Raw genomic sequence first — 14,262 nt, forward strand, 5'->3', positions numbered from 1 at the left:
GAACTGTATGTTATCCTGAGTTAATTAAGTATCTTCAACTGTACACATAGTCTGTTGTAAATTGGGGCAGTATTTCTATCGCAGTAGTTGTGTTTGACACTACATGATTTTCTTGTCTTAACTAAATGATGTCAGAATTCCAAAAGATTTCAGGTAATATTCTGTGTTTGCAATATTTATTTACATTTCTTCTCCTCTAGGAAATGTTTCCAGACTGCTCACTTTTATTTAGAAGATAACACATCACCTCGAGTGATTTCTGCTCCCCCAGCTCCAGTCTTCCCAGTCTCAGGTATTTTTTGTCCACTGTTCTGTAGATTGATGTTAACTTTTGAAAGATGTTGCCTTGCATGTGTCCATATGAATTCTTCACACACTTTAAACCAGAAATTATTACCTACTTGTACTAATTAACACAGGTGCACTCAAGAGGCAGAAGTTAGTGTTGCTCGTATTTTCTCCTGTAGGTAGCACAGAAGAGAAATATCCTCACCTTACGGAGCTGTCTCAGGGAGATGCTGTGCCTTCTAGCCTGTGTCACCCACACTCGAGCTACACTTAGCATCTCTGGTTCATTGCCACAAACCAGACGATTACACCAGCAATGTACTCTACCACATTTCTTCCATTAATTGGGTTTGTCACCTGTGTATAGAACATGACCTTTACTTTTTACCAGCAGTACCAGCATATGCCTCATTTGTGTTTCATTGTCAATTACAACATCTTCTTTAACTCTAATGGATATATTTTAGTAGCATATCTTCTATGGTAAAATTCTCTGTGAATCTCTCATAAAACTGATGCCCAAATGAAGAGTATTATTAGCATCTTCTCTTTCCATATCCACTCTACTTTTTTTGGAGAAGCTCTTTCTTTTTTTTCTTACTTGAGATGAGACAGAGGAGCACATGCAGCTCCTCTTGCTCTCTCAGATTGGTTAGGGTCAAATAGACTAATTTTGCAGATCCCAAACCACATTTCCACACATGAAAAGAAGATATTCTATTCCACAAATAATGCTTTTACAAAATGTGTAATTACACTGGGAATGGGTACTCTTGAAATAACTAGGGGAAGCAAAAACGGCCCTTGTGTAGGTAACTAGTAAGGACATTTAATTGAATAAATCCCAGATATTAGGCTTATGTTGTCACTGAATCGTAAGCATCTTTAAAGGCCTCTTGTGTTGATTGTTATTGTGAGGAGATGGATAGCCTTTTTCTAAGTGGTTAATAGGTGGGGATGTAGCTTGATTTCAGAAAACATGTCATTACATATGAATGTCAAGTGGCAATCGTTACAGGAAATTTCAGCTCTTACTCTCTATCATTAACTATATTGCAGTACAACTGTATAATTTTCTTGCAATTTTCCCTGACCAGCTCACCTCAGGAAGATAGTGTATTCCATTGTGATAAAACAGAATTGCACTTACAGTTATTCAAGTGCTTAAAATATGTGTTTTGACACTGAGATTTTACTTTTGGAATGCTGATATTAACTTAAAGAGGAAAGTGTTTTTAAATGACTAACGGACACATAAAATGCTGTATGGAAGAAGGTCCAGCACTCAGAAAAACGCTTTTGTTTTCTTTTGCATGCAACATATGTCAAGTGAGCAGTTTCTGTGTTTTCTATCATACAAGTGTTTCTATCATACAGTATAATTTCACAATTAAAACTCGGTGGTATATAATGCTGGCAAAGAGTGTAGAGCAGAAAGAGCATTTTCTGACAGCTAAGATTAAGATTTTATTAGAACAGTGACTAAAAGCACACTTAACAGATCTTATTATAAACTAAGTTTTCCTTCTGTGGAGTTCATTAGCAAAGATAGGAGATTGCAGTTATTCAGAGAAAATGCCCTGGCACTTCACAGTTGCACATTTAGCATAAATAGTGAATTATAGGCTGACATTAGGAGACAATACCAGCCTTCAGTGAGCTTCAAGTAGCACTCGATATTTAGAAATATAATATATCTCTAGAGTCAGAAGTTACCGAGCTGGGAGATTAGGAAATAAAATAGTAGTAACCTGAAATCTCTTTCTTCCTGTCTGTCCTCACTCTTAAGATCATCTACCTTACCTTCTGGTGTTGTGTTTGCAGATCATTAGAATAAACACTTTATGCCAGGTTTCATCTCTGAAGTGTGAAGATAGTGTTACACATTTGTTCGGCTTCTCTTAGGCTTGACTGGATAAATTCGCTTTTTGTATGCAGATCCATTCGTGTAAATGGAAGACCAGATGGATCTCCATACAAATCAACAAATTCTTGGTAACCGAAAGCTAAAATTATTAGGTGGCCTAAACGCTGAACATCTGTTGACATAAACATCAGGTCTTTGTTCAATGTTTTTGATGCTTGTTTTGTGTTGTTGTTTTTTTCTCATATGAAACAGTGCTGAACTTAAAAATTGTGAAATAAACATATTTTGTAACGTTCCAGTAAATAAAGAAATATTATTCAGAGCCAAAACTAGCTAAAATAATGACATAATTTAACAGGTAATTAGCAGAATAGAGGACTGTGTTTACCTAGCATATTTGCAGGAAAGAAAAGATTAAAAGTCCCAAATGTTTTTGACACGATCTCTAATTAATGCTCTACATTAGTGTTTTACTGTGTTTGTATAAAATACTCAAATAAAATATCTGATGGAAAATTTAGACTCATTAGTCACAAGTCACTTTTATTGGTTGAGAATGTAAATGTTTTATTTTCTTATGTATCCAGAAAATCTTAAAACCTTAACTTTAAATTTGCATTATCAGCCTGATGTGAGAATTTGCAGTTGACTCCCATGATCAGACATAAGTTTATAACAATTGCAAAATTATGGGAGTGAATAGGGGGGAAATTCCTGCTGAAAATACTCACTTCTGTAGTAAAAGATGAAAATTTGTTATTGTTTCTTCTGAATGCCAATGCATACATGCAACACATCAGTCAGAATTCTACTACTGGCATAATGCTGCATTAATTTAGTAGGGTTGGAACTACACAGGTAGTCCATGTACTGTGTCAGAGAACAAGTGCAAGACTAATCGATCTGAAGCATCCAGACATGTCTATCTGATCATTCTTTCTTTACCAGTATTACTCAGAGTCCTGCTCCTGCCCTTTCCCTTTGAGCACCTTGTAGCAGACTGCTAAACCTCCCAGTTCCCCTTGACTTTACAGTAGAGTCAACTGAACGTTTTTCAGACAAGATCAGCACCTTAATTTTGGAGTCTTAAAGACAGAACAGGACCTAGCTGGACATTTCCCATATCCTCTTCTCAGAATAACCATTTAGAAATGTGTAAGTGTTTGAGAATGACTTTAGAAATGTTAAATATGTTGGAAAGTGTTTTTATTTTTATGGGTATCTGTATATCCAAAGTGCATACCAAAAATTTTATTTCAGGATATTGTATGGCTTGCCTACATTTGAGCATCTTTCTGTGTTCTTCTGGCTTTTTATTCTTCATAAATCTATTTTTTGTCTTTTCCCACTCCTAAGATGATGTTGGAGCAATTCCAATAAAGCATTTTCCAAAACATGTTGCAGATTTACATGCAAGTAATGGTTTTTCTGAAGAATTTGAGGTATGACGTCATCTTTCTTAGCATACAAATGATGTTAAGTTTGAATGCCTGGGGAAAAAAAAAAGAAAGAGAGAGAGAGAGAAAACTGAGTATTGCATTCTGACCTGGGGGACTAAATTCATAATCTCATGTAAATGAAGACTGTGAGCCCAGGGAGGACTGTTTATGCACAAAGGCTGGGGAGATTTATAAGAGGACTGGGATACAAACGTGTTTGGCTGTGGCTGTGAGAAAATGCTAAATAACTATGCAAATAATCTCTGCAAAGATAACACAATCTATATGGTTTAACAGATACAGCTGTAGATTTAAAGCTTTGACATTACTAATGCCAATTGAATTTTGCAGAAGCTACACACATTTGCATGTTCCATTTACAGAGGAAAAAAAATAGTAAAATAACAATGAGTACACAAGACTTCTGAGTAATGGGGGAGCTACTGTAGAGTCTTCATATGTGGTTGTAAAAGCTTTACAATTGATTTCATAAAACAAATAGTTTATATGGTGTATAACTTTGAAATGTTCTCATAATGTTGCTCTCAACATATGTAACTAATTCATATATTTCTTCATTGCTTTTCACATTCATATGCATTGTATGAAAATTAAAGATAGATAAGTACTAACTTAAGTCACTTATAAAACAAGCGTTATAAGCAAAAACTCTGTAATTAAAGCTAAGCTGTTGAAAGTCTTCACAGGTGTTCATTCTGTAATAAGATCAAATAATTTTCTTTAATTGGTCACTATTAATTTAAAATCATTTTAAATTTCTACTGCAAAACCAGTATTGAAACTAAAGAAATTCCAACTTTTGCATCTCTCAGTATTGTTTAGTGTTCCTCACCTAAATTGTTGTGAACCAAGAGACCAAAAATTAGATTAACCTAATCTTATTCATAAGCATCTCAAATTCATTAGATGTTCAGAGTATCAGTGTGACTGTAGGACTGAATTTGTATGTACATGTGAATAATGTCCAGTTCATATGTTACTTTAAGCAAATGTATGTGGACTGACAGGACTGGGCTTCAGGTATATTGGTTGTTAATAAGAACATTTACTTCCTAAATTACTGCAGTGATCTGAAGACCAAATGCACTGCACCTCATTTAACCTTCACCATCCAAAATATTTTTGTTCTTGCTCATCTTTTTTGAGCTCCAATTTGGATTTACAGACTACCCCAGAATGTGTCAAGGCCTTTTTACTACTGGTAAAGAAAATAGGCAGATTTAAATCTAGCCATTGTCTTCGTAGTCCAAATACATTTGGAGGTCAGGGCAAGGGGTTGGTTCAAATTTTTAGATGTATTTCTATAAAATAACTCATGTCTAAACTTGTCCTTTTCAGACTGGTGATCACTTTACATATATATATTTAAGTATCAGAAGGTGAAGATGGTTAATATTGAAATAAGTCCTAAAAATGATGATAAATGTTATAGTACTTTTTGTCATAGCTACTTATTTCCTGCATGACAATATGGACCTTATAAATGCCTGAGTTTCTTGTCGGTTAAAGCAATCAATAAGATGAGAAACTAATAATAGTAATTTAGTGAGTTTTGTAGACAATGGGCCTGACTTCTCAAGCCTGTCTCTTGCAAGCAGTCTCATGGAAGCTTTGGATTATTGAGAAGCTGCTGTCAGGCAGAGAACTGTAATGCCATCCCATAAAGTGTCTGAGCAGCTGCACTGCTTGCAAGAGCTTCAGGAATGAGTGGAAAGGGAGCAAAAGAGCTCTAAAGAAAAACTACTGTGATTATAAGGACCAATAATAAATTGTATGGACAGTTAAATACAGACATAATCTGATTAAAGTCACTGATGTTTCTCATATATATAATCGTCTTTCACTAAAGTAAGGTCTAACGTCAAAGCTAAAGATAGGAAAACAGATGCCCATATTTTAACAATAAATTTGTCTCTTGTCTCTTTTAAGCTCTACTGATATTATAGAGATAATGATAATGCATGACCATAATTGTTTTCCATATAGTAACTGTAACTTATATAAACACTTATCCATTTGTTCTGTGCTGTGGAATTTGATTTTTTTTACTTTTTTTGCATTCATTCCCTCATTAGACACTGAAAGAGTTTTATCAGGTAAGGAATTATTTCACTGCATTTTTTTCTAGCAATTAAGTAGCTGTAAAATATCATAGCTAATTGGGTAGAAGGTTGTGGTTTTTTCATGATGACTTGCTGTATTTTAAGGCATTTTATTTACCTTAGCACTTATTTAAGTATGATGCACTTTATTTTTCCAGGAAATTCAGAGCTGTACTGTTGATCTAGGTATTACATCAGACAGCTCTAATCATCCTGACAACAAGAATAAGAATCGATACATAAACATTGTTGCTTGTAAGTAAATGCATCACTTGATGTTTTATTTAAGAAAAAATCATAGTCAGTTGTAGACATATATGTTACTAAAGGGGAAAGAAATACCTCTACTTTGAAAACTCTGGATACTGTTCAGCAAAATGTCTGGAGAGGAATATCATGATATTTTACTTCCAGATAGTCCTCTGACATCTTGCTGCTTTTATGAGTTCTCATTAGCAGGACATGTTTATTTCTTCTTTGATGACTGAAGGGGACTTGGAAGATTCCAGTATAATATCATTATAAAGCCAAAGAAGCTGTGTTTTAATTGCCAAAATTAATCCATCTTTGATTTATAATGATGATGACTTTTCCTCTCAGGAGCTTCAAAATCTCTGGATATATTTACTGACATATGAAAATATAAATTTACTGCTTTATGTTGTATTTTACCCAAGCACAATATAATAGATCAGCTTATTTATCCAGGACACATTTTCGCATTGCTTTGCTTCAGTATCTCAGAGTTGTCTTCTCTGAAAATACATCTATTCCACTATGTGAAGCCATCACCCCTGGTTCTTGATCATTTTGGTGGCTGTTACATTCTTCCCATGAAGGGAGTCCTCCTGAATAAATGAAGGTGAAAGAACACTTGAGTTCTGTGCGTAAGAGAACGAAACATCAATAGGAGATTTCTGTAAAACATGTATCTTGTGTGTGTTGGCCCTCCCACAATTACTTCTACGTAAGCTGCATGTTTTTATGGTAAACCCTGAGATAACAGAGAGACAAATATAAAGAGAAGAAATCTGGATCCAGTGCCAGACCTGCACTGGGGTGTTCCACATGGCATGCAACAAAGAAAAGGGGTGCAGCAGCAGCAAGAAGTGGGAGCAACAGCAAAAAAAAAGGGGGCTGTTTCCCCCCAGCTCTTATTTATAGCATCAAAGGAAAACGAAAAGGAAGAGTCTCCTCTAGACCCTTTTAATAGTTGCAGTTGGCTCCATTTTCAGGATTGAGACACCTAACACCAGCCAAATCTTGTCTGGGACACCAGACACCAGCCAAACCACAGGAACTGACAGCAGGTTCCCTCCCATCACTTAACCATCACTCACAGGTGTTGTTCAGGACTCTTCCAGGAGTGGCTGATACATCAGTCTAATAAAGGGAAGGGACATCAGGCTCTTCCCTATGATGTAATTGTCTCTCAGGGCATTGTCTGGGATCACATTAATTGTCATTTGGAAGTCATTCGTACATTGGCCTAATTCTGTGTAGTATTTCAACTTTGTTCTGATAACAAGGCCCTGAAATAATACATGTTCAGCATTCAGTGACACCAGAGTTTTATAGAAAAAAAAGAGACACGATCAACCCATTTTGCAAGAGTCAATGTGATCTCTGCACCATCTGCAAGAAATCCAATTCCATCTGGCTGAAGGCACCCCTAGAAGAAGAAAAGTCTTTTTCTTTTTCCTCTGACACTCTGTGTGACACCTGACCATGCAAAAGATGCCAATCCAGGGACTTTGCTATCAAAGGACAGAGCAGCTTCTGCTGTAGTTCCTAGCTCAAAGAACAAAAATTGCCACATCTGACTGAATCAAGCCTTTATCCATCTAACCAATGGAAACTTCAGAAAGCTTTAGCTCACTGTGAAGTAGCCTCTTGCTGCCTGGATAACCAGAGCTGAGGCTCATGAGATGGCCAACTCTCCAGGTTCCCATTGCTCTCCAGGCTCCATGCTCTCCTCTCCTTAATTTGCAACAAATGTGCTTAAGCAGGAGTGCCTGTTATTGTTTGGAGCCCTTAGGTCAGGCAGGCTGATGTGCGAGAGTGCTGAATAGGATTCCCTTCACTATCAATGTGCAGTGAATATATTCTGACATTACTGGATACCTGCTTTTTAATTTTAGTTTTACTTTGTATATCACCACTGCATTATACTGCAAAGTTAGCGTAAGATCACTTTACGCTATCATCCTTTTAGTTCCTTTTCAGTAGGATTGTTTTTCACAAGAGCCACATGTTCAGCTTCCAAGGACTTCAAAACCACCATGTATTTCTTTCTCTGTGGAAAGTTGATCATGTTTCTTCCTTTCTTATAAAATGTGTTTCAGTTTACTTCTGGAATAAATTTCTGAATTTCCAAATGCGCTAATCCTTAGATTCTTTAGCTTATTTTTCTGTAAACAATAACTTTTAATCCAATTCCTAGCTAAGTGTGGGATGTTTATGTATGTGTTTATCACTTTAATACTCATATATATTATAAAAATATATTTTGGTATTTTTCAAAAAGATATCATACAGAAAGAATGTGATATTGGTGGAGGGTGGACAGTTTGGCTGGAGGTCTTTTCCAACTTTGATGACTCTGTCAAGAAAATATGCTTGTTTTCTCCCTTGTCTTACTACAGATGATCATACCAGGGTCAAACTAGCACAGATTTCAGAAAAAGATGGAAAACTGACTGATTACATTAATGCCAACTATGTTGATGTAAGTGCCTTTTTCTGTCTGACAGCTCATTCACCAATAGCCTGTTCTGTGAATAGTGGTGTACGAAGGTACACGTCTGAATGTTTATTCCTTTATATATTTTTGGTAAGTGTCTGAGATAATATCACAAGAGGAAGATGCCAGTTGGCTGCAAGCCTTACTGAGGTACCATTTCTTCAGTTTTCATTACCCAGTAATTTATATGCGAATGATCTTGATTCATTTCTTAAACCACTGTCATAACAGATGTCTCATAATCACTATCATGTCAACATTCTGCCAGAACATGGGCACTTGAATATATATCCCATTTATTGTAACAACAAACATTGACATAACAGTTGCGTTCAGATGTCATCTGGTACCACAGGCTTTCTGTGATTTTGATAGTTATAAATTCGAAAGTACTTTGAAGCTTTTGAGGTTCTTTAAAAATGGATAAATAAAATGTCATGTACTCCTCCCAACCTCTTTTTCCTTGGGGACTGTGATTTGACAAGTGTCATTTGTTATATTTCAATTTAGGGCTACAACAAGCCAAAAGCCTACATTGCAGCTCAAGGGCCACTAAAATCAACAGCAGAAGATTTCTGGAGAATGATATGGGAACATAACGTAGAAGTTATTGTGATGATAACTAATCTCCTTGAGAAAGGAAGGGTATGAGTACTTTTGTCTATTATTTCTCTCTCTGAATTTGATAGAGCTACCTCTAGCAGGCTCCTTTCTCTCTTTCAGAAATCTTTTTTAGACATTTCTGAGCAAAAAGAAAGCAGTAGTTGCATGTGCTAGTGTTGGTTATGGAAGTATAGAGATGAGCATAAAGAAAACATTTAAACTCAAACAGATGAATTCTTGAAAGTAATGCTCTAACTACAAAAAACAATCCAACAAACAACAACAAAAACCCTATTGTCTTCTACAGAAGAAAAAAAAAAATTATATTCAAGAGTGGCCACAGTGTGAGCTTTGGGCTGTGTTCCACTCTGTTCTTTCAACCCTGAAAATGAGAAGGCTGTAGTTCACGAGAATTTTTCATGACACTTATTGGCAACTCCCTGTTAACATCCCATGGGATCCACAGTACTTGATCAAACACATGTCTATCCAGGGAGGCAAAATAAGCTCAACACCCATCAGAGAATGTTACATGATGGGAGTATGCATGTGCAGTGCTCATGTGAAATGAAGAGACATTGTGTCACTTTTAGCACATACTGGTAGCAGTGCCTAAAATGCATTCGAGTTCTGGTCCTGTGGCCAGCTAAGCAACCAACAAAGGGTACAGGCACAGTATATGAAGACTAAGGGCTGTGCTGAGTTACCACCACTTCATATACAGTATCACACTGTATGCGTGTATCTTCTAGTACTTCTAGAGAAGGAGGATTGGGCATCACAGCTCTGTATCATATATTCCTGTCACACACGTGCTCACTTTTATTGTCTCTGACCAGGTATAAATATAATCTACCAATGCTATGAATCAACCAAAAGCCACATATGACACTACTAACTTGAACGTATTCCTATTTCTATAGATTATCTATTATTGTCTTTAGATTTTATAGTGCCTACAGTATAGCAAGTTCCACAATACAAGAGTATTTTAGTTCTGATAATATGATTTAAACTTCTCTGGTTTTTGAAGTATAAATAACATCTTTGTATTGTCAGATCTCTGCAACACAAAAGAAATGCATCTTATGCTCTTTTGAGCATTATGTCTATTGTATGTATGGTATATTGGGAGTTCCTGCATGTTTTTCTGGTTGCCTATGCTCTTAAATTTCAGTATTTGAATCTTGATGGTTTGACCTTTTTCTTTCTGTCTTTCTCTGTTTTTCCTTTCTCCACAGAGAAAGTGTGACCAGTACTGGCCTGCTGAAGGTAGTGAAGAATATGGGAACTTCTTGGTTACTCAGAAGAGTGTCCATGTACTTGCTTATTACACTGTGAGGAATTTTACCCTTAGGAACACAAAGATCAAAAAGGTTTGTGACATCCTGAAAATGTAGGTTAGGCAAAAAGAAGTGGTAAAGTTTTCTTAGAGGGAAACTTTTCTTCAAGGGAGCTGTTGGAATTTTTCTTTTCTATAGGTAAAACTGAATGCTGGAGGTCTCAGGCAGCCAAAGTGCTTGTCCAGGTACTTCAGAGATTAGTTCAACTAGTTGAGGAGATAGTGGTACAAAGTTTAGTTGGATGCCAGTAGTGACTGAGGTCGATACTGAGTCCAGTCCTGTTTAACACCTTCATGAATGACCTGCACAGTAGGGTAGATTTGCAGATGACATGAAACTAAAGGGAATGGCTGACTCACCAGATGGCTATGCAGCCATTCAGAATGACTCTGACAGGTTGGAGAGGAGAGTTGTCAAAAATCTCATGAAGTTCAATGAGGAGAAAGGCAGAGGCTTGCACCTGAGGAGTTGCCGTCTGGCAGGCAACATGGCAGAAAAGAACCTGGGAGTCCTAGTGGACACAAAATTGCACACAAGCCAGCAATGGCCCCTTGCTGCTGAAAAAAGCTAGTGATATTTTTGGCTGTATTCAGCAAAGTCTTTCTGACAGATCCACAGAGGTGATCCTTCCCATCTATTCTGCATTGATGAGGTCTCATCTGTAGTGATGGTCCAAACTCAGTGTGAAGACACTGGGAAGAGGCTGTAAGGAGAGCCTGAGAGGACTGGAACTGTTCAGTCGGGAGAAGAGAAGGCTCAGGGGGATTTCATCAGTTTGTATAAATGCCTGAAGGGAGGATGTAAGGATGGAGCTAGGCTCTTTTTGGTGGTACCCAGAGACAGGATAAGAGGCAGTAGGCAAAAACTGCAACATAGGCAGTTCCATCTAGACATCAGGAAGCACTTCTTTACTGTGCAGGTGACAGAGCACTGGCACAGGTTGCCCAGAGGCCACTGAGTCTCCTCCTTGGAGATCTTCAGAAGCCATCTGGATGTGGTCCTGGGCAACCTGCTCTGAATGTTCCTGTCTGAGCAGGACTTGGACCAGATGATCTCCAGAGGTCTCTTCCATCTGCAGCCATTCTATGGTTCTTTGAGGTACTGGTCTGTAGTTCTAATGTGGTGTATGACCATCAGAGATAAGGATGTGATCACACTGGAAAGCCAATGTGGACTTTGCCTGGTGAGCAAGAGGGAAAATTTTCAGAATGAAATCAGGTAGTAGAAAATGTGGGTCGAATTAAATCATCAGCCTCAGCTATCAATGTTCCTTTTTAAGGAAGTAAGTTTTACTTGTCTACAAAACAGGTAAATCCAGACCTTGCCTTATTGAAATTAGAAACAGCATGCTCAGCTGTGCCATCCTGGAAATACAGTTTGGGCAAAATGGAATGCCTACAAAAGGAATTGACTAATTTGAGGGAAATTCTTAGAACTTATTTCATTTCAACCACCTAAATCTTAAATATCTAGTCTCTCAAGCCTCTCTGTACAATTAATGAAAAACATACAGCATCTATTGTCAAGTAATTTTCCCAGCCATTTTTGGAATCTCTCTTTGAGTAAGATGACTTGGTTAGGGTAAGGTAATGCCATCTTTGGGCTGCCAATGAAGCAGTGGGCTTAGAAAAGCATCCCAGATGAGCTTATTTCCCCTGTACATTGTTAAAGCTGGGTGAAATGAATCATATCCTTTCTACCCATCTGGCAGAGAATCTGAGTGGCAGATAATTTTGTGAATCATAAAAACGGTTGTAATTTGTTATCTTTCCAGTGTTCTCAGCCTTTCACTATGTCTTTCTAAGGGACAGTGGGTGACAGTTCATTTTTCCATTCAGTGGACTAGTTGATGGATCAGAAAAGCTGGCCCTTGCTATTCTCTTTGAGAAATGGAATATTCAGAGCTAGGTAATATGTTGGTGTGCTTGTTAACTAAATAGAGATAGTTTTCAAGATATATCAGGTACATAAGTAGAATTACAAAGAGTTGCCTTTGCAATGTGGGCTGCTTCTGTATGGAATTATCTTTCTGTTGCAGGGTTCCCAGAAAGGAAGGTCTAGTGGACGTGTAGTAACTCAGTACCATTATACCCAGTGGCCTGACATGGGTGTTCCAGAATACACGCTGCCTGTGCTCACCTTCGTGCGGAAGGCATCGCATGCCAAGCGCCATGCTGTCGGGCCGATTGTGGTTCATTGCAGGTGTGGTTTTACCGCCGTAAGGTTCACTCCACTTTCGTTTTGCAGAAAAAAAAATGGATTTTTAGTGGTGGGTTAAGCAAAATTTCACTTTCACACTTAACAACTTCTGATGGAAGAAGATTAATTTCTTAGCTGGTACTTCTGTCTTTGGTAAGGCCAACTAATCAACTCTCTGTATGATTTCCATAAGCCTTCATAATGGCCGTAAACAAGATCATGCTGCTCTGCACTATGTTCTCTTTTTTTTCTTTTTTCTTTTTTTCTTTTTGCAAAAATACTTTCCTTTTTTACTTTTTAGCACATTTCTTTACCACTGTTTTGATTGCTATGAGCTTATCAGATATGTGTAAAGCAGTAATTATTTCCTTTCCGCCAATATATATCCTTAGGATGTTTTTGGCTCATGCATTCTTTGGTGCAGGGATACTCTGCAACCCTAAGAGGAGCTCTGTACACAAAAGAAGACTCACACTCTTCCTGGCTGAACTACAACTCTGCTGTTGTTAACACTGCTCTGCTCTCTAGCAGTCATTTGCAATGGAGGAGCACTCTGGGGAGTGGTGTGAGGTCTGCATGTGCTGTGGCGTGCAGGCAGGTGTTCTGTCAGCACTCACTAAACTGGGCAGCCCAGGGAACGCTGCTTTAAAAGGGCTTGTAGGGCCTGGAATGACTTCACAATGCCCGTGGAGGACCGGGTTATTGTAAAATATATAAGCAGGTTCTGGTTTTCCACTGTAGTACCTCACCTTTGATGGAACATTTGGAAAGAGAACCTCCTCATGAATTCTGTCCTTCTGGAGCTGACTCTAAGGAAGCCAACAGGTAAAGTCGCCTCACAAATGCTGCAAATGAAGATATTTTATTTCTAGGATGATCTAATGTGACTGAAATCTCTTTCTAGCTTAGAAAATGAAAATTCTACATTTTGGTTGTTCTGTTGCTATCTGCGTCCTGTCTGTTCTCAAGGAGTTCAAAACAAGGGTTTCCCCAAAATACCAAGGCTGAGACCTGTGCCAGTGGGCTGAGAGATCAGCAGTACACTATAAATCAATTGCATTCTGCTTTTTAAGAGTGGTCAAGGGTCAGCTGTGTGGCTTCAGTCAGACATCTCCATTGGGTCCCACATATAACTCACCTCAGTCCGTAGGCAATTCTGTACAGCTTTGAGTTCACCTGTTACCAGCAACTACGGCATTCCAAAGGAGAATCATGTTAGAAATTTAACTTCCACTTATCTTTACAGGCTGTGTGGAGCACACATGTGAGGAATTACACAAAAACTTTAGTTTTTTTTGTGTTTTGGTACTTTTCATGTTTTCTCTTTCATAACAAGTAGTGATGGTGTCTGGTAATATTTATACTTTTTGGTGTGTTCAGTTTGTTGATAACCTGGGCCTTTCAGTTTTATACCATGCTTCTTTGGGCAGTTTTTTACAGCAAACAGAGGTCATGCCACCCATGCTTTGTGCTGTCTCTGAGGAAGAAATAGGGTGACTGAATTAGCACAGATGGACTGTTCTTGGGTCTGCCTGCAAGCTGCCATGCAGGCCCAGCATGGTGCTGCTGCCCTGTATCAGTACGCGTACCAACTCCATATATCAGGGAGGGCAATTGCAATTGCCTAATTCCTTTGTGTGGCAAGAAAACAAAATAA

General features: G+C 37.9%; 1 protein-coding gene across 10 annotated transcripts in view; it reads left to right on the forward strand.

The window, feature by feature from the left end:
- Positions 1–14,262, forward strand: part of PTPRZ1 (protein tyrosine phosphatase receptor type Z1) — a 125,192-nt gene that overhangs the window by 103,937 nt on the left and 6,993 nt on the right. For 4 of the 10 annotated variants that reach the window (XM_015852862.2, XM_015852889.2, XM_015852881.2 and 1 more), the window contains 7 exons: positions 201–292; positions 3,512–3,597; positions 5,876–5,972; positions 8,363–8,445; positions 8,971–9,105; positions 10,305–10,439; positions 12,445–12,608. In XM_015852862.2, coding sequence (XP_015708348.2) covers positions 201–292; positions 3,512–3,597; positions 5,876–5,972; positions 8,363–8,445; positions 8,971–9,105; positions 10,305–10,439; positions 12,445–12,608 — 792 coding nt within the window. Of the gene's footprint in view, positions 1–200; positions 293–3,511; positions 3,598–5,690; positions 5,712–5,875; positions 5,973–8,362; positions 8,446–8,970; positions 9,106–10,304; positions 10,440–12,444; positions 12,609–13,346; positions 13,431–14,262 lie in introns of all 10 variants that reach the window. The other 6 variants (XM_015852820.2, XM_015852854.2, XM_015852838.2 and 3 more) reach the window with 3 other exon arrangements.

This window comes from Coturnix japonica, chromosome 1, assembly GCF_001577835.2.
Source record: "Coturnix japonica isolate 7356 chromosome 1, Coturnix japonica 2.1, whole genome shotgun sequence".
Taxonomy (NCBI): Eukaryota; Metazoa; Chordata; class Aves; order Galliformes; family Phasianidae; genus Coturnix; species Coturnix japonica.